The 27,667-nt window shown below is 38.2% G+C and overlaps 1 protein-coding gene across 1 annotated transcript; it reads right to left on the reverse strand.

Annotated features, from left to right (window-relative positions):
- SDR42E2 (short chain dehydrogenase/reductase family 42E, member 2) lies at positions 1-27,667 on the reverse strand. The gene is made up of 11 exons (XM_038420126.2): positions 27,356-27,667; positions 26,156-26,251; positions 20,606-20,663; positions 18,304-18,422; positions 17,160-17,235; positions 14,119-14,201; positions 6,837-6,974; positions 4,981-5,046; positions 4,167-4,230; positions 1,526-1,599; positions 1-252 (listed from the first exon to the last, which is right to left on the reverse strand). The coding sequence occupies exons 1-11, from the start codon at positions 27,665-27,667 to the stop codon at positions 1-3; spliced, it is 1,338 nt and encodes a 445-aa protein (XP_038276054.2).

The raw sequence follows: 27,667 nt of genomic DNA on the forward strand, positions 1-27,667 counted from the left end.
TTAATGTTGGTTTTCTTTGAAAAAATGCATAATTGAAAGATCTTGCAATGTAAAAGAAAGAAATATCAAACTCAGAAAGCTGCCAATTAAGGAAAGTATGACTTTAAGGAAGATGTGATGATTCTGGTTTTCTGGTCTTGTTTTAATAAAATGATCCACAGAATCGGCAAATGAGAACTTCTTTGGATAATAACCTAGCTGGTTATGTGCCTTGTCTATTCGGAATGTGTGAGTCACGGCAATGTTCTGCACCTATGAGGCAAAAGAACCAACAGTCAAAGAGCTGCATACATTCCAAATCTTGAACAAAACTCTGTTATGTGAATGGTAGCACAACAGAATATGAAGAAAAGCAAATTCTCAAATTAAAAATAACTTTGGGCCAAACTGTACACTCCCATGGACATACCTTACATTCGCCTTCAAATTGTCCTCACAAATGGAGGGTCTTGGGATGCTACAGAGAAGGCAGAGGCTGCTATCTTCCAGCCTTTTGGACATCTATACAGGGTTCTCAGACCCACTCCAGCAGCATCTCTTGCTGGAGCTGCTATGCTGTTGGGCAGGCACCCTACATCCATTCATCCATCTATTGTACTTCAATGGCCCCACATTACCATAATATCTGAGTGCTCACAATCTTTAGAATATTTACCTGAGGGGAGTACAGGAAACTGAGGAAAGACTAATGACCAGATTTTTAAAGGTATTTAGGCACCTAAAGATGCAGATAGTCACCTACTGGGATTTTCAGAAGTGCCTTGGCACCTGGATGCTATCTGCATCTTGGGGTGCCTAAATACCTTCAAAATCTGACCCTAAACTGGCTTGCCCAAAGTCACACAGGAACTCTGTGAAAGAGCATGGAAATTAACATGTATCTCCCAAGCCCCAGGCCAGTGCTCTGTCCACTGAACCATCCTTCCTTGTGACTATGTCACTCCCATCTTTTGAAGAGGTGTAGGGGGGCAGTTGCTGAGAAACTGAAAATGTAAGCAGCATTATGGTAGGCTTGGGATGCCCTAATGGAGATCTCTTGCCTCTGAAGGGAAGTGAGCTCCTCCCACTCTCGCACTCCAGGTCCAAACCATGCAGTCCCAACCTTGTACTTAATCCATTGAGAAGATGGATTGGAAGACAATGATGGCATGGGGGTGGTGCTTCTTGGCACCACACATTTCCCTAAGTCAGATCAGAAGACCTTCCTCTTGCAGAAGTAGTGAAGATGATCTTCCCTATAGCAATTTTTAGCTACTGACACAAAGTGAAATAATTACTTGTCATTTACCAAGAAATTATTGAGATTTGTTTCTTTTTTGTTGCGAATTATTTAGCAATGTTTAATTAGTGGTGCAGACTAAAACCTATGAAAACTGTAGGTTGAAGATGGAGCACAGGCCGGGAGTTTTATTCTTTGACTTGTGTGAATTCTTTGTGAGCTCACTGCAACATTGTGCCCCCAGTATTAATATAACATGCTTTCTGAAAATTTTAATTAGATATTTTATAAAGATACATATTTTACCTCATTTCTGGTCAGCAAAGGTGTAAATTCAATAACTGGTTTCAATGCCAAGTGCAGATATTCCATTGCTGTGGCTGTGAAACAGAAAGTTAATACTTGAGATAACAATAGTAAACCACTAAGCTATTGTAATTCTAGTATAACTGTTCATGTAGGTAATGTTAAAGAAAATGTAAATTGCTAAAGAATTGTGGACAAAATAATTGAAGTCAGTAGCACTACTTGCTTCAGTAAGATGGGTTGGATTTGGTGCTATTTTTGTACCATAAAGTAGGGGCCTACTTGGGCTACTTGTATGAATAAAGGGCTTGCATGGTTGGATGTAAGTCTGGTAGACTAATTAAATAACAACAAGATTTTGGGAAACATAGTGATAACAAGCCATTGTAGGTTGGATTCTGCATTTGTTTCACACCCAAGATTCTCATAGATGTCAGAGGGAGTTTGGGATGCACAAGATGCAGAATTCAGCATTGCAAGGAAAACATCTAGGGCTATCAAGCAATAAAAAATTAATTAATTATTTAATTAAAATTAATTAAAAATTAATTGTGATCAATCACACGATTAAAATTAATTGCAATTAATCATGCTGTTAATAATATAATACAATTTATATACCTATTTTTGGATGTTTTCCACATTTTCAAATATATTGATTTCAGTGACAACACAGAATACAAAGTGTACAGTGCTCACTTTATATTTATTTTTTATTATAAATATTTGCACTGTAAAAATAAAAGAAATAGTATTTTTCAGTTCACTTAATACAAGTACTGTAGTGCAATCTCTTTATCATGAAAGTTGAACTTACAAATGTAGAATTATGTACAAAAAATAACTGCATTCAAAAATAAAACAATGTAAAACTTTAGAGCCTACAAGTCTACTCAGTCCTACTTCTTGTTCAGCCCATCGCTCAAACAAGTTTGTTTACATTTGCAGGAGATAATGCTGCCTGCTTCTTGTTTACAAAGTCACCTGAAAGTGAGAACAGGCATTTGCATGGCACCGTTGCATGGCACAGTGTCACAGGATATTTAGGTGCCAGATGTGCTAAAGATTCATATGTCCCTTCATGCTTCAACCACCATTCCAGGGGACAAGCAACCATGCTGATGATGGAGTCTGCTTGATAATGATCCAAAGCAGTGCAGACCAAAGCATGTTCATTTTCATCATCTGAGTCAGATGTCACCAGCAGAAGGTTGATTTTGTCTTTTGGTGGTTTGGGTTCTGCAGTTTCTCCATCATAGTGTTGCTCTTTTAAGACTTTTGAAAGCATGCTTCACACCCCATTCCTCTCAGATTTTGGAAGGCAGTTCAGATTCTTAAATCTTGGGTCGAGTACTGTAGCTATCTTTAGAAATCTCACATTGGTACCTGCTTTGCATTTTGTCAAATCTGCAGTTAAAGTGTTCTTAAAACAAACAACATGCTGTATCATCATCCGAGATTGCTACCATATGAAATATATGGCAAAATGCAGGTAAAACACAGAGCAGGAGACATACAATTCTCTCCAAAGGAATTCAGTCACAAATTTAATTAAAGCATTATTTTTGTAAATGAGCATCATCAGCCTGGAAGCATGTCCTCTGGAATGGTGGCCAAAGTATGAAGGGGCATACAAATGTTTAGAATATCTGGCACATAAATACTTCGCAATGCCGGCTACAAAAGTGCCATGCGAACGTCTGTTCTCACTTTCAGGTGACATTGTAAATAAGAAGTAGGTACCATTATCTCCTATAAATGTAAACAAACTTGTTTCTCTTAGCGATTGGCTGTACAAGAAGTAGGACTGAGTGGACTTTTAGGCTCTAAAGTTATACATTGTTTTGTTTCTGAGTGCAGTTATGTAACAAAAAAAATCTGCATTTGTAAGTTGTGCTTTCATGATAAAGAGATTGCACTATCATATTTCTATGAGGTGAATTGAAAAATACTATTTCTTTTATTACTTTTACAGTGCAAATATTTGAAATAAAAATAATATAAAGTGAGCACTGTACACTTTGTATTCTGTGTTGTAATTTAAATCAATATATTTGAAAATGTAGAATAACATCCAAAATATTTAATACATTTCAATCCGTATTCTATTGTTTAACAGTGTGATTAAAACTGCGATTAATCGTGATGAATTTTTTTAATCACGATTAATTTTTTTGAGTTAATTGCCTGAGTTGACTCTGATTAATCAACAGCCCTAAAAACTTCAATTTCAGAGTATACAATGAGTCCAAAGTTTTTTACCTGTAATTTTTTACATTCATATTGTGAACTTCACCTCTATTCAGGGAGCCTGCACAGGGCTCATAGAACCCTTAATTCCCACTTAAGCCCTATTGAGATTTTAGGTGAGAGTTAAATGATGGATAAATCTTGTGTTGGCTCTCTTCATATGGGTGAAATTCACCAGTATGTGTCATATAAACCAAATTGTCACAAAGCTAGTGAACAGTTACTTTTGGAATTGCACAATTTAAAACTGTTCAATCTTGCTTTTTACAAAAGTATCATGGAAATAAAAACTCAGAGACTAAGTAAAAAAGCATAATAAACCAATCCATGGCATTCAGATACTTTGGATATGGGGGCAGGATAGACAGAAAGATAAATAAAAATATTTTACCTGCTACGTAAATGAAGCAAGTAGGAATACGTATCCATGGTGGACTGCAACCTAATTTTTCAAACTGAAAGGGATTAAAAATAGTGAATAACAAAAAAGAAACTAATACATGTACGGATATCAGTGTAGAAAGTGTATATGGAAATATTTATAGATAAAATATAAACCTGGATGATCTTTTTCAAATAAGTTCACTGTTGTTGTTAATGTTATTATTTTACCATTTTTCTTCTCAAAAAGACTCCAAGCATAATTACATAAGAAATGTAGGAAATTACATTTATCTGAAACAGCAGCATATGTGAGAAAAATGCATTTTGTGTTCTTTGATCCTAATCCCACAGTCATGATGCACTGATCTCTCATTTTACAGTGTTAAAATGTTATGGTTTTTAGCCAATCATTAACAGTAAAGTGATTAATGGAAAAATTATTTGTATTACAGAATAACAGTCTGAGCCTACATTCTTTGTGAACCTAAAACTTCCACTAGTGTCAGTAGGAAGGAAGGCTCAGGCACTAATCTGATAAAATATACCAACAAGGTAGCTTTCCCTTATGCCAATACACATTGTCCTGGCTTCAGTTAGTTATTACGGCTAACATTTGGAAAGGTACTCTTGAACTAGAGATGAGCATGCCAAATCCCCAATGTGTACACAAAAGTTGAATTTGTATACATACAAAGGAATGTATGCATGCAACTCCCTCATTTATGCATCCATATTTGCATGTACAGTTTTCAAAATGTGGGCCTACAGTTTTTCTACATTCATTGTATTGTATTTGAAATAAATATATGTATTGTACATACTAGTGGAGTTATCCATTCAAAAAGGTTGACATTCTTGCCATCATTTATGTAGTACGCCTGACCACTCTGTTAAAGAGATAGAGAAAAGACAGGTTAGTAACATAATACTGTGTGTGGAGTGACATTTTTTCATTCTCTCTTTAAATATCTGTACTGATTTTATAACTAATATAGCAACATAAATAAAAGTATATACAGATCAACAGGTTACCCAAATTCTGTTTCAATTAACTATTCTGTATACAGTACAAACTGATTGCCACAACAATGATTGTTTTATTTTGGTTAATAACACCTGCTTCACTGTAAACTTGCTTATTACAAGTTTATTGCTGTTAAAATGCTATTTTACTGTGATTCCCAAACTGAAATTGATTCTAAATTGACACTTTAATAATGTGTGCCTTCTTGGAACACACAGGAAATATTAGGGTTATATTCTGCTCTTAATTACACTGGTGAGATCCCATTGAAGGCCAAGTGACCCATACTTGTGGAAGTAAAGTTTGGCCTATTACCTTTTTCCTGTTAACAACTTCACATATAAAACCCATAACATTAGTATATGCTTTGATAGTCTTACCAATGTACTTTTATTTTTTAATCAATTATTTTAAATGGTAAAAATTTGTGCTAACAAGGAAGAAAAGACATGCAACAGTATTTTTTTAAAATATATGCACTTGTATTGAGTGTGCAGAGCTGGTAGTTTGCATGTGCAAATATATAGGCAAGAGCTGGCAGCAACACATACAGTTAAGGTTGTCTAAGACTTTCTTTCCATAATTAAACACATAGGTCCTGCCTCTGCAAATTGATCTGCACGGATTGTGATATTAGCCGAGAGTGCTAGTTTCACAACAACCATTGGAAGCTACTTGGGGAAGAAGGGATTATCTCAAACCATCTTCCCCACCCTCAATCCCGCTCCTATAATGGCCTCTGTGTATAGTGAGGATCGGGGTAAAACAGCGCCAACTCCATTCTCTAATTGTGTATTAGTCCTTTGCTCCTGTTGGAGAAATAATAATAAAGATAATTTGGGGAAAGTATTTTTCTACTGGTGGACTGAGTCTTTCACTATGTAGTGCACTCAGTGTTCTTTAGTGACACTAAAGTAGCTGGTACTTCATGGCAATAGAGCCGGGCAACGGCCATGCACAGGACGACCATGATGTGAGCGTTAAGAGCTTGTGCCATGGTTCTGTTCTGATTATAGCTATTTTCATTTTAAAGTTGTATCAAGTACCACTAGATAGGGCAGGGGTGGGCAAACTTTTTGGCCCGAGGGCCACATGGGGGTGGCAAAAGGGTATGGAGGGCCGGGTAGGAAAGGCTGTGCCTCAACAAACAGCTTGCCCCCTGCCCCATCCACGCCCTCCCACTTCCCGCCCCCTGACTGCCCCCCTCGAACCCCTGACCCATCCACCTCCCTCATTCCTTGTCCCCTGACTGCCCCCTCCTGGGACTCCCATCCCTAACTTCCCCTCCAGGACCCTACCCCCTATCCAACCCCCCCTGCTCCCTGTCTTGCCACCCTCCTCCCCAAACCTCCGCCCCATCCAACAGCCCCCTGGCCCCTGACTGCTCCCCAGGACCCCCTGCTCCTTATCCAACCTCCCCCGGCCCCCTTACCATGCCGCTCAGAGTGGCAGGACAGACCTATTGGAAAGCCTGGGAGGTGGATGGGCGTAAGCTGCGCTGCCCGCACGGCGGTGTAACTGCAGGGGACGGGGGACAGCAGCGGAGGGGCCGGGGGCGAGACTCCCCGGCCGGGAGCTCAGTGGCCAGGCAGGACGGGTTGTAGTTTGCTCACCTCTGAGATAGGGTGTTGCAGTTTTTTTCTTTTTACTTACAGCTATATAGTTCCTCTCAGAGGTAAGAGCCACGGCAGCCAGGATATGAGCTTTTACAAGGTTCTGTACATGAACCCAGTTCATTTTGGTAGAAGGGTCCCCAAACTTGAAACGAAACAGCCCCTTCTGAATATTAACCTGAAAAAACATACAAACAGGAAATCCCTGCAGGATGTGGCTTAATTTTTGCACATAAAAGGATTACATCAAACAGAGCCCAGTCCTTCTCCCACTGAAGTCAATGGGAATTTTACCACCGACTTCCATGCCTCCAGGATTAGACCCTTAATCAAAAATGAAAAATGTTGCTATTTACCAAGGGGATGTATAACTCAATTACTGTGCTTGAGACCTCTAGTCTAGTTTGTCTTTCTGTCATTTATTAGAACAGAAATCGAATCAAATACTGTTTGATTTTAAAGATTTTAAAAATAGATCTGGATAATTTAATAACATGTTAATAAACAAAACTAAAAGTAATCAAATATCACGCTCCAGAAAGTAGCCAATCACTTAAAACAGTCAGGAGGGAACATCCTCATCCCCACCTACAGTGTTAGACAATTTGCTAGGTGTATTATTGTGAGAAAGAGGGGTTAACTTTCTTCAGAAGCATTAATAGCCTCTAGGAAAGTTATTGGACTAGGATTAGTAGTCTGAATGAAAATGGGAAATTATAGAATCATAGAAGTGTAAGACTGGAAGGAACCTCGAAAGGTCATCGAGTCCAGTCCCCTGTACTCAAGGCAGGACTAAGTATTATCTAGGCAATCCTGATAGGTGTTCTGCTGCTCTTAAAAATTTCCAATGACAGAGATTCCACAACCTCCTGAGGTAATTTATTCCAGTGCTTAACCACCCTGACAGGAAATTTTCCCTAAAGTCCAATCTAAACCTCTATTGCTGAAATTTAAGCCCATTGCTTCTTGTCCTATTCTCAGGTTAATGAGAACAATTTTTCTCCCTCATACTTATAACAATCTATCATGTACTTGAAAACTGTTATCATGTCCCCCTCAGCCTTCTCTTCTCCAGACTAAACAAACACAGTTTTTTCAATCTTTTCTCATAGGTCAGGTTTTCTAGACCTTTAATAATTTTTGTTGTTCTCCTCTGAACTTTCTCCAATTTGTCCACATCTTTCCTGAAATGTGGCAGCTAGAACCGGTCACAGCACTCCAACCAAGGGCTTATCAGAGCGGAGTCGAGCAGAAGAATTATTTCTCATATTTATGCTTATGAAACTCTCATGTCTAGAAGATACTACGGTGTTTCTGTTATTTGTCTTTTGTTAAGGAACATCACCAATTTAGGGCCAATTACTGCTCTCTGATTCTCCAGTTGAAGTTATTGATATTGGGACATTTGTGAGTGTATTTTAGCACAGTGTTATAGGTATATCATCCTATCTCATTGTGTTGAAAGAACTCATTTTGATGCAAGTATTTTATCTTGTTCTGAGGGATGTCCCTTTTTTTAGACCCAAATGGATCTTCTTTTTTACAAACCTACTGCTATCTCACTTTAATTATTGTGAATTATTTATATTGTAAATTCTAAATCATTCAATTGAATTTACTGAGAATTATATAGGCTAAAGAAATTAACTCCACATTTTTAAAAGTGTTCTCTGCTCTCTTGTGGCCTTGTGCCACATTAAAGTGTGGAAAGGTCATATGTATTTCATGCTGCATATTTGACAGTATGTCTTCCATTATTTTCTATAGGTTTCAGGTGTGTGTGTGCTATATGTAGAAAAGGGGCCACTTGCATAGTAGCTGTTACACGAATCCATAAATGGTCTCACATCAGTGCATTATTTAAACATATGCTATTTTCTCTAGCATTCTTATATAAATTACATATGGTTTTGTTCCATGTACATCCAAAAGGAACATCAGATTTGCCACCTACTTTACTCTCCTAAGTGAAATACTAGAATATAGGTTTCTTCTGCTATAGTTCTGTTTTTTCTTTAAATTGGCTTCATGCTTATCTATAAGTATTCCCCTGGACAGTACAACTGAAATCCCTTAAACTACAAATGGAAAACAGCTGGTGACAGGCCTGATATTTGAGGAGACATTCAGTGACACTCCCCATGCCCACATGCCCTTGACAGTTCCTTTATGTCAGCCCCCAGGCTCCTTTTAAGTCCTGGAACTGCTAGCAGCCTTCCATTGCACCCTATAATCCTTGGCCCCCTGCCGCTCTGCTATACACAAAGTGGCTCCCTCTGGCTTCTGGATGTCATGGAGATATCACAGGCCCTGTTAACGGTATCAATTTTGAATTGGGAAAGGCAGAGTTACAGATGTCACAAGGGGAGGGCACTTAAAACCTGAGAGCTTTAGCAGGGAGAAGGAGTGGGGGGAGTGAGGGAGCTTGTGGGTCAATGAAAGTAAGGAGATTTAGGATTCAGCAAGAGGATGGGGAAAGGAGGTTTGAGTGTCAGTGAAGGGAGACTAAGGTGGAGCTTGGGAGCAGTGGGGCATGGAGAGGAGAGTGAGAGGGTTTAGAGGGCAGTGAAGAGTTTTAGGAAGGAAGAGTGAGGATGTCTGGGGGAGTAAGAGGTTTGATAACAATGAGAAGTGGAAGTAGGTGGGGATTGTGGGATTGTGAGAGAAGACAGAAAGGGGATTTAGGGAATAATGAGGGGAACAGAGGATATGCAACAAAGTGAAGGGAAGGAGTATCTGAGGAAGTTTGGGGATAATGTTTGGGAATGAGGAGATTTTGTAGCAGTGAAGGAAAGGAGGAGTAAATATTTTTGAGTGCAAATGGAAGGGAAGTGAGGTGATTTGGGAAATAGTGAAAGGGAGGAAGGGTGCGCTTGTGGCTAATACACTGGAGTGGGACTAAGGAGATCTGGGGTTTATTCCCTTTGTGTCCTAGGGCAAGTAACACTTCAATCTCTCTGGTCACTCGATTACAGACCTGAGGGTGGCTATCCTTCAACAAAAAAACTTCAAAAACAGACTCCAACGAGAGACTGCTGAATTGGAATTAATTTGCAAACTGGATACAATTAACTTATGCTTGAATAGAGATTGGGAATGGATGAGTCATTACACAAAGTAAAACTATTTCCCCATGTTATTTCTCCCCCCCACCCCAGCCTCCACTGTTCCTCAGATGTTCTTGTTAACTGCTGGAAATGGCCTACCTTGCTTGTCACCATGAAAGGTTTTCCTCCTTTCCCCCCCACTGCTGGTGATGGCTCATCTTAAGTGATCACTCTCCTTACAGTGTGTATGATAAAACCCATTGTTTCATGTTCTCTGTGTGTGTATATAAATCTCCCCACTGTATTTTCCACCAAATGCATCCAATGAAGTGAGCTGTAGCTCAGGAAAGCTTATGCTCAAATAAATTTGTTAGTCTCTAAGGTGCCACAAGTACTCCTTTTCTTTTTACATCTCTCTGTGCCTTAATTTCCCATATGCAAAATGTGAACAAATACTTCTTTACCTCATAGGGTTTTGTGGCAATAAATTCATAAGTATTTGGGAGGCACTAAGATACTCTGGGGCAAAATAAGTACTACTATATGTAGTAAATAGACAGCAGATTGAGGGGAAAGAGTGAGGAGGTCTTTGGAGCAGTGGAAGGGGGTCTTTGGGGAACTGAGGAGGAGGTTTTGCAGAAATGAGTAGGAGTTGGGAAAGTGTTTTGGGGCAGTGACAGGGAAAGGAGTGTAAGGCACGTTAAGGACAAATGAGGGGAGAGTGTGAGGAGATGTGGGAAGCAGTGAGGAGGTTTGCAGATCAGTGAAGAGGATTGAGGATTGTGAGGAGAGAATTTCCAGAAATGAAAGACAGGAGAAGATTGAAAGAGAGAGAAATTTGGGGTACTTTTGAGACCTACAGAGAGGGTGGATTGGTTGGAGAACGTGAGGAAGGACAGAGTTAGGGGGCAAGCAGAGAGAGAATGAGGGGTTTTGGAGGTAGTTAGGGGGAAAGTGAGGAAGTTTGGGATCACTGAGGAGAGAGTGAAGGGGTTTTAGGCAGAAGGAAGGATTGGAGGGAAGGATTGGAGAAGAACACAGAAAAGAAAAATGAGGAAAGGGAAAGGTGGGAAAGGGAAGGGATAAGTGAACTTGGGGGAAGGAGGGAAAAAGAGAAGTCAGCTGAAAGGAAAAATGGTGAAAAATAAGAAACATATGAAAGAATCAGAAAAGAGTCTTGAAGACAAAGGAGAGCTGCAGGAAAAGCTGTAGATAAAATAAACTGAAAATTTAAAAATTATTGAACAGAATGAAGGAAGACAGAGGTTGAAAAAGACATAAAAGAAAAAAAAATATACACCAAGACACACTACAGAGAAAATGGGAAAAAAGGAAGAACAAAATGAAGAAGCCATAGTAAGTTTATATATACATATATAATTATATAATATTATATATAAAATTTAATTAGAAAATGTTGTAATTAAATAAATTATAGATTCATAGATTCATAGATACTAAGGTCAGAAGGGACCATTCTGATCAACTAGTCCGACCTCCTGCACAGCGCAGGCCACAGAATCTCACCCACCCACTCCTATGAAAAACCACACCCATGTCTGAGCTATTGAAGTCCTTAAATCATGGTTCAAAACTTCAAGGAGCAGAGAAGCCTCCCTCCAGTCAACCATGCCCCATGCTACAGAGGAAGGCAAAAAAACCTCCAGGGCCTCTCCAATCTGCCCTGGAGGAAAAATTCTTCCCGACCCCAAATATGGCAATCAGCTAAACCCTGAGCACATGGGCAAGATTCACCAGCCAGATACCCAGGAAAGAATTTTCTATAGTAAATCAGATCCCATCCATCTAATATCCCATCTCAGGGGATTTGGCCTATTTACCCTGAATATTTAAAGATCAATTACTTACCAAAATCCCATTATCCCATCATACCATCTCCTCCATAAACTTATCGAGTAGAATCTTAAAACCAGATAGATCTTTTGCCCCCACTGCTTCCCTTGGAAGGTTATTCCAAAACTTCACTCCTCTGATGGTTAAAAACCTTCGTCTGATTTCAAGTCTAAACTTCCTGGTGGCCAGTTTATACCCATTTGTTCTTGTGTCCACATTGGTGCTGAGCTTAAATAATTCCTCTCCTTCTCCTATATTTATCCCTCTGATATATTTATAGAGAGCAATCATATCTCCCCTCAACCTTCTTTTAGTTAGGCTAAACAAGCCAAGCTCCTTAAGTCTCCTTTCATAAGACAAGTTTTCCATTCCTCGGATCATCCTAGTAGCCCTTCTCTGTACCTGCTCCAGTTTGAATTCATCCTTATTAAACATGGGAGACCAGAAATGCACACAGTATTCTAGGTGAGGTCTCACCAGTGCCTTGTATAACGGTACTAAAACCTCCTTATCCCTACTGGAAATGCCTCTCCTGATGCATCCCAAAACCGCATTAGCTTTTTTCACAGCCATATCACATTGGCAGCTCATAGTCATCCTATGATCAACCAATACTCCAAGGTCCTTCTCCTCTTCCGTTACTTCTAATTGATGCGTCCCCAACTTATAACTAAAATTCTTGTTATTAATCCCTAAATGCATAACCTTACACTTCTCACTATTAAATTTCATCTTATTACTATTACTCCAGTTTACAAGGTCATCCAGATCCTCCTGTATAATATCCCGATCCTTCTCCGAATTGGCAATACCTCCCAGCTTTGTATCATCTGCAAACTTTATTAGCACACTCCCACTTTTTGTGCCAAGGTCAGTAATAAAAAGATTAAATAAGATTGGTCCCAAAACCGATCCCTGAGGAACTCCACTGGTAACCTCCCTCCAACCTGACAGTTCGCCTTTCAGTAGGACCCGTTGCAGTCTCCCCTTTAACCAATTCCTTATCCACCTTTTGATGTTCATATTGATCGCCATCTTCTCCAATGTAACTAATAATTCCCCATGTGGCACGGTATCAAATGCCTTACTGAAATCTAGGTAAATTAGATCCACTGCATTTCCTTTATCTAAAAAATCTGTTACTTTTTCAAAAAAGGAGATCAGGTTGGTTTGGCACGATCTACCTTTTGTAAAACCATGTTGTATTTTGTCCCATTTACCATTGACTTCAATGTCCTTAACTAATTTCTCCTTCAAATTATATACACTATCCCGTTCCATCATTTATGTCAAATATGTGGCATATAGAAATAGTATATAATAGGATGGTTCACAAAAATGTTTTATTACCATAATTTTGGGATAGTTATATTACTCATGAGTGATCAATCCACAAGTGATTTATGTAGATCACCTCACATGAGTATCGATAAAACTATTTTACTACAAAACACCAGCATGTGTATTTTATATGCCACGTATTTTACAGAAAAATTACTTTATGGATATCTTGTACATTTTATTGGAATGATTTGTTTTATCTCTCCTTCTCTGAAGTCAAGTTCCTTAGTTAGCATGAGAACAGCTGTACAGGAATAACTTTCTCACCCCAGTAGGTAATCCCCCCACATCACAGTTGAGGCAGAATGGAAGGGCAGCATGGGGAAGATTGCATTGCCCGTGTTTACCAGTCCTGTGGCCAAACACACGACTTCCTTTTCTAAATCTATCGATCATGCATCACGCCTGAACCCTGCATTTTAGCACAACCCTCCCCTGCTCCTATGAAAAATACAGATGTTATTTATTCAGAGCCTTACTTAACTTTAAAGAGTAATCTGCCCTCAAAACAAGTGACTTGTAATCATGTACACTCTGTCTTCTTAACACTACACTAAGCCAACCACCTAAAATAAAGCAAGAAAAAAAAAGTAAACCTGGGCACCTCTGCTTGCCCTTTCGCAACCTACTGAATTAGAAAGTATTTCAAACTCCTTAGCCTGCTTCATTGGATAATGAAAGTCATTAATGGTTGATGCTGGAAATAAGCTATTTTACTGTATCATCTTTTATTAATACTTTTAAACTTTTGAGTATAAGTTGTACAGTGAAGTCTGAAATATCATATATGGATCTGAATCTATTACAGTACAAGCACTAAACTATTTCAAATCAGTGCTGAGTTTACATTTGCTTGCTATGAAGAATGACTTTATTGTCTATTTTTGTATCTACTGTATATTCTTTAAAGATATATTTTCTCTTTAAAGCATGTGCTATTTTATTAATTGTAATGTCTTGAAAAACTAAGAGCAGATTGTAGCTGTTACCACACAACTAGCCAATTAATCTATGACATTAATTATAACAAATGCTATTGTATATTAATGAAAAGTTGTACTGATAAAATAAAATAAATACTGCTACTCGTGGCAGATGTCTTTGCTCTCCTGGTCCGTAGATGCCTGGCGGGCGAAGAACACATGTACGGAGCTTATCACCTCCTAGGATATATGATAAAATGTGATTCTCAAATGACTTGCATATCACTACATTACAGGTACTTTTCATAGGCTATGAATACCCAAATGTATATAAAATGAGGACCGAAAGCTGTAGCCACTCCGTATGCAGAACTTACTTTGAAGTAAATGATTTTCATCTTCCTTTAAAAAAGGAAATTAAATTAGTACTTGTGAAAGCTGCTGGCTTGATAGCCCCCCCAAAGTTTATTTCTTTATCCACAAAACATCCACAACACAGACAGTAGCAATATAAAAATTCACCAAACTGCCTTGCCCATGTGCTTCAAACTCTGATTTGGAGGGATCTCCTCTAGCAGTTACTGGGTATTTCAATCCCTTGTCCATACAGTCTTTGATCTCTGAATTAAGATAGCCAAAAAGAATGCCAATTGTGACAATATTTTTTGTGATGTGAACTAGTATCAAATAAAAATTGGAATAAATTCACCAAACTAATTTTACATAGACTATGAACCGCGGACAGGAAGCATTGGCTTTCAGGCACTGGAGATATGAGCTGGATTTGAATCATTAATTTATAGATGAAAGGCTTTGAATACTTGGCCCAATCCTGCTTCCATTGAAGTTGATGGAAAAACTATCATTGACTTTAATAGGAGCCAGATTGGGCCCATCTCCCTATTTTCCCACAGTACATTGGTGATCTAGTTCATCATGTCAGAATAATTAAATTCTTAATATACTATCACAAGACTTTGATGAAGTGCAGTACCTAATCTTGATATAGCATTAAATCCAAGTTTCATGTTTGAAATGTTTAACTGTATTTAAAACTGACTGAACCATCTTAGGTTATGTCTACACTGCACTTTTGTTGTTAAAACTTTTGTTGCTCAGAGGTGTGAAAAAATCACACCCCTAAACGAAAAAATTTTTAACGATGAAAAGTGCCAGTGTGGACAGTGCATCATCAGTGGGAAAGGCTCTCCTGTCAATGAAGCTACTGTCTCTTGTTGGGGGTGGTTTTATTTTGTCACTGGGAGAGCTTTTTCCTAGCGAGAGAGAGGCTATACTGTTTACCTTACAATAGCACGGCTGCAGTGGCACAGCCACATCGTTGTAAGGTGCGCAGTTTAGATATAGCCCTAATCTCCTAAATAGCTATATAATACTTATGACACAGAATAAGTTTTAGAGAGACAAGGTGGGTGAGGTAATATCTTTTACTGGACCAACAGAAGTTTGCTTTCTTATTAAAGGCTATGATCCCATATAAAACAGAAGTTGGTCCAGTAAAAGATATTACCTCACCCACCTTGTCTCTCTAATAGCCTGGGACCAACATGGCTACAATAACGCTGCATACAGTAAGTTTTGTGATTTATTTCTCATACAGGTGTGAAATTATAGACTAATCTTAAGAATGTGAATTATTATTGTAAAGAGCTATCAATGAAAGATGAAAGAAACAAGACATAACACATGACATAACTTCTTTTATATGTGAAATCATCCTCCTGGGATGAAATTAACATTCATAGTATTATAGCATTATATTAGCCACTTGCAGTACTTTGCAAGTATCAGATGAAAAAAGTCCTTTCTGGAAATTGTCCACAGCCCAATTTAACTCAGTGTCACCTGGTCACATGGTATCATGTTGCAGTTTACATTGATTTGTATTGAACTGGCAGTTATAGTATCTCACAGGCGAGCTCAAGTGTTCAAGTGTATAACTGACTCCCTCAACATGGAAAACTCTGGGAAGCCCTAATAAATAATTCCAGGCTAAAATATGAAATGCCTTCTGAAAAGTTTAATTTAGAACTGTAGGGAACTAATGTTTTAATCAGCATTCATATTTACTTACGTTATACAACACTTTCAATATGATTAATTTAAACAAGGTTTATTTTTTAACTCTTCTATCCCTTTAAAGAAATACATAAACTTCAATGCTGGCATTCAAAAGTAAGTTTTTTATTATATATGTTGTAGAAGTTGTAAACATTATAAAATTATTTTTAGGAAAAATGTTTTAATTTTCTGGTATTGTGCTTTCTAGTATCTTTCTATAAATCTGTGACTATAAGAACATAAAACATAAGAACGGCCATACAGGGTCAGACCAAAAGTACAATATCCTGACTTCTGAGAGCAGCCAATGCCATATGCCCCAGAGGGAATAAACAGAACAGGAAATCATCAAGTCATCCACCACTTGTTGCCCATAGCCTCTGCCAGGGACCATCCCTGCCCATCCTGGCTAATAGCCATTGATGGACCGATCCTCCATGAATTATCTAGTTCTTTTTTGAACCCTGTCTACTATCCTGGCCTTCACAACATCCTCTGGCAAAGAGTTCCACAGGTTGACTGTACACTGTGTGAAGAAATACTTCCTTTTGTTTGTTTTAAATCTGCTGCCTATTAATTTCATTTGATGACTCCTAGTTCTTGTGTTATGAGAAGGAGTAAATAACACTTCCTTATTAACTTTCTTCACACCAGTCATGATTTTATAGACCTCTATCATATCCCCCCTTAGTGGTCTCTTTTCCAAGCTGAAAAATCCCGGTCTTATTAATGTCTCCTTACATGGAAGCTGTTCCATACCCCTAATCATTTTTGTTGCCCTTTTCCAAACCTTTTCCAATTCCAGTATATCTTTTTTCAGATGGGGTGACACATCTGCACTCAGTATTCAAGTTGTATGCGTACCATGGATTTATATAGAGGTAATATGATATTTTCTGTCTTATTATCTATTCCTTTCTTAATGATTCCCAACATTCTGTTAGCTTTTTTGACTGCTGCTGCACATTGAGTGGATATTTTCAGAGAACTATCCACAATGATCTTGTCAACTTGAGGAAAACACATATATACATGTCAGTTAGATATGACATCAGGAGAAGTAATAAATTCTATTATGTTGTTAATGGCTGAAGTGAATTACTGTTAATTGAAAAGCACCTGCTACTGGAGTTCCATTAGCTGCTAGTACCATTTGATCAGCAATTGATTTGGTCTTGGAATAATGGTCAATATGCTAAAAAGAAAGAGCAAATATTATGGTTTTGTTTAATTACATCAATATACTCTGTAAATGACAAAAATAAACTTCTGTCAAACTGGTTTCTTGTCATTAGCTCTGTAACAGCATCTCAAAATTAAGAAGTTGTGAGGGGTACTAATTTAGGGTAAAATGCCTAAATTATTGTTTTGTAAGTGAGGCAGACAGGTTTGCCAAAATGAATCTGGATTTCCAGTTGATTGTAGTCCATTTGAAGACATATTTTAAATCTTATAACAATGTAAAATATTTTTATAATAGTGTTACTCAGATTTTAATTGCTTAATATTTTTAAATTTGAATGTGTTTCTGTAGTAGTAGAAAAACACTCAAAATATTCATGCTTTTTATTGTATGAGTTAATGATTAGGTGAGAATTCTTGTGTTTGCTTTTCTTTTAGTGTGAACTTAATTTACTGTTTACTTCCCCCCACCCAGTTATTCAGAATAACATTATTTAAAACTATTTTTCTGCCTATCTATAGTGTACGAATCATAGTTGTAGCTAGGCACTGCATTATATCAACAGAAATATTTTAATGGAAAGAGAAGATAGGAAAAATAAAAATGTACATGAACTGACAATGTTCACTTTCTTATTAAAGACAATGATCCCATAATAAAAAGTGCAGTTTTTCCATTTCAGCATTGAGTTTGAAAATAGATAATAATATTTGACCAGAGAGAAAACAGATAAGAGGTATATAAATAAAAATAATGAATATAAAGACTCAGATAGACCCTAATCCATACCAGGCGACCTTTATATCCTTGTTGAGCTGTATTAACTACAATGGGACTCTTGATGAACATAAGGACCCTAATGGATTCCTTTCCACAGTCAGGGCCTTGATGGCCGGCAAAGTATATACTAATAGTTACTTAAAATAATTACGTATTGTGTCTCAAATGGTGTCTATATACAATTTTAAAAAACTGAAGATTTTTCTTTTTTCTTATCCTTTTGTGTCCATTGTTGTTCAGAAATAACAGAGCAGAGCAATAAAATAGGGAAAACATGGACAAATAGTACAAGCAAAATACCTTTTCTAGTGGAAAATATGGCACAGTTTCCTCATCACCGTCTTCAATGGGATTCCCTCCAAACACCACATTCACTGTACTAGTATATATCAGTCTGGGGATGTTCTGTTGTTTGCAGACTGCAGTGATATGCAAAGTAAATTATTTCAATAGAAATTGGAATAATAAGAAAATAAATAACCTAGAACATAAGAATGGCCATACTGGGTCAGACCAAAGGTGCCATCTAGCCCAGTATCCTGCCTTCAGATATTGGCCAATGCCAGGTGCTTCAGAGAGAATGAACAGAACAGGAAATGAACTATAACTACATGGTTATGAGCCTGTTCTAAAACAACAGTTACATGTATTATAAGAGTAATCCTTCCATTTTAGAATTGTTTGGGAATTTATAATAATATCTTACATTTATATAACTCTATGCATTTCAGATGATCCCAAGTTCTTTATAATTTAGCATCACATTCTGACTGAGTATCCTGTAATTGAACATTATGGTTTTGTAGAGGGCTAGAACTCTTCTGTTAGGAGAGGGGAATGGGCCCCAGTCAACTATGGTAGAAGCAGCAGAACTACTCTAATGGCAGCCCACTGTATATTCACAAGCTAGTAGGATGATAGCAGGAAGAACTGCTCTTAAAATTATGAAAATAGTTAATTTCTTCCAAGTAAATGAATTCTAATTCTTGTGTCAGGCTAAACATGCTAATGAAATACTACAGCCAAGGGGTAGAACTATTCCTCTTTGTTTCTGGCTTTCCTACAAACCTGTGGAGACACAATGTTCTGTAAGTCTTCCATGGCTGGAGAGGGTGTTGAGGAGCAGAGTTTAGGGATCCAGGGGCATGATTTCCATATTTGAGCAGATATGCCCTTGACTGTGGCCCCAAATATTAACCTCCACTCAGCTCTTGAGAAGGATAATTTGAGGGGAGAGGAACAAGCTGTACAAGGGGTCACAGGCAGGCAGAATATGGGTGCAAACTGGTCATGTTTTTGCAGCATAAATGTCATTATATTTTGGGACTAAAGAAGAGAGATACAGAAGCTGAGCCACAATGTATGCAATACAATTTGAAAAGCCATATCTGGAAATGAGAGAATCTGAAAATTGTTTATCATAATTTTCCTGAGATTGTTGGTAAAGGCTAAAATGTAAGAAAAACAAACATGAGTTTGGGTAAGGCGTTTGCAGATACAAAGTAAAATAAAAGGGAAGCATTCCCTTATGTGGATATCTGTAGCCTTAATCGGGTAAAGTGATAATAAAAGTAATCCTAGCACTCACAGAGCACCTTCTATGTGATAATATAAATAGCTTTTTCATACATTAAATAATTGTTTTAAATCTCACAACACCCATATGAAGGAGAGAGGTATTATTATATCCAGTTTACTGATAAGAAGTGGAGAGATTAATAGTGTCATCCTGATGTTAGGGGATGCTGGTGGCTTTGTGCAGAGGGTGCAAGAGGTCGGGAATGGGCATCTCTGAAATGGTCCCAGCTTTGCCCAAGTGAGGGGTTTTGCGATGATCTAGGATTGGGCCTAGTGATCATGTTTAGTGTTGTGCATATGTAAGAAATTGCAGAGTAATTATGTTTGTGAGAAAAAGAAAAGATAAAGTAACTAGAAAGCTGGGAAAGAGCAGTTTGAACTGACACTAAACCTGTATTGATGAGGGAGGAGAGTTAACATGGAAATGAGAGACTAATACATTTGTATAAAAAAAGATAACAAAAAGTTATAAATAAGTTTATGTAAAAAGGGAGGTTGAAGCTGAGTTCTCTGGTGCTGGAGGCAACTGTGATGACATCACCCTGATGAGCTACCTACTTGAGAGTAATTGATCATTACTTGCTGAGGGTTTTGCCTTGTTAGATCCATCTGCTGAGTAAATGAATCTCAGTCCAACAGTACATGGATCCTTTGCTAATTTAATTCTGTGAAAGAGGTTTGCATGACAACATGGCAAGGGAAACATAGGGTCCAGTGGCCCCTATTGAGCAGCCTACTCTGAAGCCTGGGTGGGAGGAATATAGATTCCTCCTGCTTGCCCCGGCACAGTTCTCCAGCACCCAGTGTGGCTGTTTGGCTTTAGTGTCTTGTCCAAGTTTACACAGAAAGTCTTGAGCAGAGTCAGATACAGAATCCAGGTGTGCTGTCTTAGTACTGTTTAAAACAAATGATATTTTCCATATAAAATATATGCTAAGAAATAGTTTAACTATGCCAAATAGCTTTTACTAAATGGTATATTAGCTTGCCATACCAATACACAAAGAGACATCTAGATACATACCTTCAATTATGAGTTTTGTCCCACCAACATTTATAGATTCAATCTTTTCTTTTTGTAGCTAGAAAAAGAGAGATTGTACAGTATCTGAATAATCTCACACTTTACATTCAGTCCTAGAGCAGGTCAGGGATTTTCAGGGCAACTAATTTTTGTTTTCTTTTTTTGCAAAAAATGTCAATCTTTAAAACAAAAATTGTTTCTGGGAATTGGTTTGCATCCTGTTTTGATGTTTTTGAAACAAAAAGCTTTGTTTTTTCTGTTCAAATGACTTTTCATTTAAAAATGTAACAATGTATCCTAAAACAAGCATACAGAAAGGAGGATTTTAAACATACATATAACAATAGCAATTCAATGGTCAGTCCTTTGTATTCAGAGGTATCTATTCAGTGAATTTGTGCTGTTCAGTGACAAAATAATTAAACTATAATGTCTAGCAAAGATGATTATGTTGCTGTTTTAACTAAAGTGTTGGGGAGTATTTTATTTTATTCAAGGAGGTTTGGGTTTTTAACATTATTATTTTAACCCTCAATTTCTTTCTAAGGATCATACATCAGGGACAAGTTTTCTTGGCTTTGACAACATTTTACCTACTAATTGTGGACAACTGAGAATTTAAATACAGCAGCTAATACAGGTTTCAGTCTTCCCAGTCAACTTAGCAGTATATTATTTCTGGCTTTTAATAGGTATATTTGTATTTATAAATGTAAGTTCAGAGATTGTGGGGAAGACTTACCTACGGTTATGATATGCACTTAATGAGATTTGGGCATAAATAGTTAAGCCTCACAACAAAATTGTGAGGTAGGTAAGTATCATTATCCTTCTTGAAGTGACTTGCCCAAAGTCACACCTTGAGTCAGTGGCAATGCTGTGAACCCTACTCTCCCGTCTCCCAGTGCAGTGCTCTAACCCCTAAATAGCACTTCACTGACACTTCCTAGCTGAAAGTCCTTGGTTGCTCCCAGGTTGTTTTTGGAGCCTCAGATAGTGAAGTCACTTCCCCATCCCCAGTACAAGAACGCTAAAAGAACAGTTTCACTATAACTAGAGCTGCAGTTTGTATACAGCAACACACTGAATCAACTTGAGAATTTCATTCTACAATACTTTCGTATAAGCAGGATTTCAGTATATCTGAGTTTGTGTTCTCTAGTCTTCCCTTTCTGGGAAAGACTGCGAACACCAGAAGACTGTGGCAAGACAACTCTGGTGCCATCTAGAGTCATTAGACTGCTATAAGCACCCACATGGCCCCACAGTATGCCAACATTTTTATGGCTGACTTAGAACAACGCTTCCTCAGCTCTCTTCCCCTAATGCCCCTACTCTACTCGCGCTACATTGATGACATCTTCATCATCTGGACCCATGGAAAAGAAGCCCATGAGGAATTCCACCATGATTTCAACAATTTCCATCCCACCATCAACCTCAGCCTGGATCAGTCCACCCAAGAGATCCACTTCCTGGACACTACAGTGCTAATAAGCAATGGTCACATAAACACCACCCTATACCAGAAACCTATTGACCGCTATACTTACCTACATGCCTCCAGCTTTCATCCAGACCACACCACACAATCCATTGTCTACAGCCAAGCTCTATGATACAACCGCGTTTGCTCCAACTCCTCAGACAGAGACAAACACCTACAAGATCTCTATCATGCATTCTTACAACTACAATACCCACCTGCTGAAGTGAAGAAACAGATTGACAGAGCCAGAAGAGTACCCAGAAGTCACCTACTACAGAAAAGGCTCAACAAAGAAAGTAACAGAATGCCACTAGCCAACACCTTTAGCCCTACAACTAAAACCTCTCCAGCGCATCATCAAGGATCTACAACCTATCCTGAAGGACGATCCCTCACTCTGACAGCTCTTGGGAGACAGGCCAGTACTCGCTTACAGACAGCCCCCAACCTGAAGCAAATACTCACCAGCAGCCACACACCACACAACAAAAACACTAACCCAGGAACCTATCCTTGCAACAAAGCCTGTTGCCAACTCTGTCCACATATCTATTCAAGGGACACCATCATAGGACCTAATCACATCAGCCACACTATCAGAGGCTTGTTCACCTACACATCTACCAATGTGATATATGCCATCATGTGCCAGCAATACCCCTCTGCCATGTACATTGGCCAAACTGGACAGTCTTTACGCAAAAGAATAAATGGACAAAAATCTAACATCAGGAATCATAACATTCAAAAACCAGTCGGAGAACACTTCAATCTCTCTGGTCACTCAATAACAGACCTAAAAGTCACAATTATTCAACAAAAAACTTCATAAACAGACTCCAATGAGAAACTGCAGATCTGGAATTAATTTGCAAACTGGACACCATTAACTTAGGCTTGAATAAAGACTGGAGTGGATGAGTCATTACACAAACTAAAAACTATTTCCCCATGCTAATTTTTCCCCTACTGTTACTCACACCTTTTTGTCAACTGTTTGAAATGGGCCATCCTGATTATCACTACAAAAGTTTTTTTTCTCCTGCTGATAATAGCCCACCTCAATCGATTAGTCTTGTTAGAATTGCTATGGCAACCCCCATTTTTTCATGTTCTCTGTATATGTATATCTTTCTACTGTATTTTCCACTGCATGCATCTGATGAAGTGGGCTTTAGCCCACGAAAGCTTATGCTCAAATAAATTTGTTATTCTCTAAGGTGCCACAAGTACTCCTCATTCTTTTTGCTGATACAGACTAACACGGCTACCACTCTGAAACCTAGATTTCTTTGATTCCCTTCAATCATTTAGCTTGAATACCTCTGGGTGGCACTGGTCTTGTAGGTTGATTATCTTGTAGGGAATGGAAAACAATCAGAGGTCCATTCTTTTAGCTTTGACAATAGCCTTTTATACTGTTAAACATGAAGTTTTGTTAACTCATTTTAAGACATTAACTGGGAAGGACAGTAGTGTTCCTGACAGGATTAATTCCGACCTGTCTGGAAGGTTGCAAAGGGAAGTATTGTACAATTTATGCTAGTTATGTGGGGTTCTTCAAAGCTCAGTTTTATTAGTCTTTGTTTTCAGTGTATATAAGAAAGTGTGTGTGTGGGATGAGGGGGGAATCACAATGCAGTCTGAGTTGCAGTGTTAACAGTTTGCAGATAACACTGCTCTGTGTCTTGTTTTCATCAGTATTGGACTAGGGGTGGTAACTATGATTTCCCAGTAGCTGCCGGAGACTGGGATATGGAGGAGAATAAGCTGGATAAATTCAATCTTGATAAGATGGAACTAATAATAGTGATTTGGTTGAAGGATTTCAAGGTTATCACAGGGGTGATTCCTGCCCCCTTTATTGAGGAGATTTCTTCAATTTTGGTTCAAGATTTGCAGTGCAGAGTTGCCCTCAGATACCTGTTTGCTCTTTGGAACTCAGGCAACCAGGAGCACCTACTCCCATCTGCACTCAGCTATGTGATTGTCACCTTTTTTAGGACCTTGATACAATGATTTACAGTCATCAGATTGAATTACTACAGTGCACTCTACAATGAGCCCATCCTTGAAGACTATGCAGAAGTTACAGCTAAGGCAGAATGTGAATGCCCACCTCTGAGTTGGTATTAGCAAATGGGACTTATTACATCTGTTATTTAACAGATTCCTGAGCTTCCTAATCACTACACAGTAAACAATTCAAAGCTTTGGTTTAGATCAATACAGTTCCATATTTTTGAGCTTAGGCTATCTCTCTTCGTGTTATCTACCATGACAGTTAGGATCAGCTGAGACATGCTTTAAACAGGATGGAGCTTGTGGGAGGTTATTCTTGGGGGAGGTGCTTGAATCTAGAATTTGTAGCCTCAGCAAGTCTGAGAGAATCTGAGTCTTTTGGTGTTTTGGGGACAATACAAGGACCTTCTCTTCACTCAGGCATCTGCCTGATGTGGTAGGTAGACAAGGTATGAATAATGTGGAATAAAAAAGGAGTAAGAAGGAGTGGGAGGTAGATTGTTTATCTGTGAAGATTATTATTTTTCTAGCATGATAGAAGATGATTTATTTGTATCAATATAAGTTTTAGTAACATCAGGTATGTGTCCTGAGATCTACAGAAGGGAGCATTTTATAAGTTTAAAAAATAATTCCAATAATCAGTAAATTTACTGATTGTACATTGATGGAACTATTTTTCTGATGCAGATGGTATTGACTATATATAATTATTTGCATTGATATTTGATTCTTACTTGTATTTGGGTAAACTAAAATATAATGTGTTTCTTGATCTTGTACAGCACAGGTTCAGATTGTTGCATGGGTAAATGTAAGGTTAAATGTAATGCACAGAACAGGGAGTACAGAGCCATCCAATCCCAAATAAATGTCAAGTTACTCTGCCTAATAGTAGCAGTAGAACCAAACTGGGGAGTGTGAGGCCAAGCACTTAATTTCCATGCTGAGGATCACATATAAGCCATATCTCTTCAGAAATGCTTGTTCTCTCCCCACCCTCCACTTTTTTTAACCTGTGCTCGATAGTGAGGAAGAAGATATGCAAAAGCTTTGACACTATCACTTATTGTGAACCGCTAAGCCTAGTGCTTAACCTACTTGTACCCATGCGCAGCCACAGGTCTCTCTTGTGGTAGGGCAAAATTAAGTGTGTGCTCTGGGCTGTGTACTGTACAAGGATTTGCAGGATCAAGGCCTCAGAGTAGTTTACAGACCACTGGTTCTTAGTACAGGGTGGGGAAAGGTATGGAAATGATTATTATAAGAGAAGGCAACAGTAGGAAATTACACTAGAATGTTTACTCAGTTTTTCATTGAAAGTTATCAATCTGAGATGAAACATGCAAAGAAATTTTGAAATCTTACGCTTTTGAGCAACACTGGGTTAATGCCATTTTATACAATGGATTAAATCTCTTTTTATCACCCACAGCTCAAATTTTCACCACTCAAAGTTAGAAAAGTTATATGTATTAACCATCACTGTAAATAAAACTTTAAGTGATTGATAGAGGCTGGATAAAGTCACTGATATGATAATCTATTCATAAATAACTGGCAATGTACAAAAAGACAAACATTTAAAGAAATATTCTTTAAATAGCTCTTTAAACTATGATGTTCTATACATTGTGTTCTTGAGCCTGTGAGTTCTTAAAACTGTGCACAGCAGGCAGTGAAAGAGGTGGTTGTGCTTCAGCTCAAGTTTGTATGAAAGCTACAGATGGACATGAGTATGTTTAAGCATGAGACAATCCTCTGCATTGAGCAGACATTAATGTAAGCACCATGCACACAGGATAAGAAAAGAGGTGTGCGTTGGGGGTGGCGAATTGGTGTATCTGAGAAGAAGATGGACTTAAGTAAAAAACCTAGTTATTGGATGACCTGAGTGCTGGGATAGGAATTTGCTCTTTTCAACGGAGTGCTCAGAAATCTGAAATATAGTGCTAAGATAACCACCAGTCTCACATGCTAACTTAACGTTGATTCTAAAAGGATTCAGACAGAAAGACATACGAGATAATTGTACTCACTTGCTCTAGTCCTGACATTCCATATGCAGCTGCATGAAACACACAGTCAGCCCCTTCACAAACTGCAAATAGGGCATCATAATTCCTCACATCAGCCTGCAATATATATGGAAAGATATTTTGAATTTGAACACAAAACTACAGTTTAGAGTTTACCATGAAGCTGTTAGCACCCATAAAATGCATGCATGAAATTGTGCATACACTTGTTGTGATAAATAAAGGGGGAGGAGGTAGCTCCCTTTGTTGGACACCCAGCCAGCCAGTTAGCTGTAAAATCCCTCCTGGTAGCTGACAAAAGCATCAGGGATTAGCACAGAGGAGATCCACAATCCAAAATAAAAAATAAACCTGATAGCATCTAACTAAACATTCCCTATCGAAATCATTTCTTCTAGGTATGGAAGATACTTTTTCATACCTGGTTCAAACCTTACACAGCATTCCTGCTTATAGCATTGCTGCTCCGTGTCCCTGCATCCCAGAGAACAACAGACAAAGGGAAAGTTTCTTTTCCCATTTTAAAAAGTTCTAACGTTCCCATTGTCTCTTTTTGTCAGATGCCCACTTTTTTTTCTTTACCTGGGGGACTTTTTAACCCTTTACAGGTAAAGCAAGTAAAGAACAGCTATCAAGAGGTATTTTACAGCTAACTGACTGGCTGGGTGTCCATCAAAGGGAGCTACTTTCCCCCCCCCCTTTATTTATCACACTTGTGGAAGCCAGGGGCTGAAAATCAGGCCCATTTTAATACTTTGTAATGATATTATAACAACTTTCTTTCCAGGAGAGCAATACACTTCACAAAAATTAATTCCTTTAGCTTTAGAACACTCCTGTAAAATAGGGAAATATTATCATACAAATTTTACAGACAGTTAAATCAAGGCACAGATAGGTAAAGTGACTTGCTCAAAGTCACAAGGAGATTATTTGTAGTCAGGAATAGAACCAAGAACTTCCTTATTCTAGGCACCAGACTTCATTGCTTTCTCACTGTAAGTACAGTAGTTCACATATATTTTACAGTCTATTGATTAAATTGCTATGGAAGTTGTGGAGAAGTCTGACTTTTAAAAAGGTATTTAACATTATTTATGGTTGTCCTGGGTTCTGTGAAAACTGTGCTGCTGAGACACCACATAAAAATCAAACAGATTAACTTAATCTGATTGTTGTAAACTTATATTTTTATCCTACCTGGATAAACACTACTCCATTAGGAATTTCCCAGATGGGCTCTTGTGTATCTAAGAGAACAACGGAGGCTCCTGATTTGGCAAGAGCACACCCCAGATTATATCCAAAATAGCCTCCACCTCCTGTCACCACTGTGTTCATGCTTCTTTTACTCAGTGCTCCAGCATGTCGGTTCAGATTACAGTCAGATGTTTGGCTCCAGGGGGGCACTACCCCATTAGATATATGTTTTGGGTCATGTCTACAACATGAGATACGATTTTCTATCACCAGACAAACACATTTTTTTTCCCATGTTGAAAATTGCTCCAT

The sequence above is a fragment of the Dermochelys coriacea genome, chromosome 10 (assembly GCF_009764565.3).
Source record: "Dermochelys coriacea isolate rDerCor1 chromosome 10, rDerCor1.pri.v4, whole genome shotgun sequence".
Taxonomy (NCBI): Eukaryota; Metazoa; Chordata; order Testudines; family Dermochelyidae; genus Dermochelys; species Dermochelys coriacea.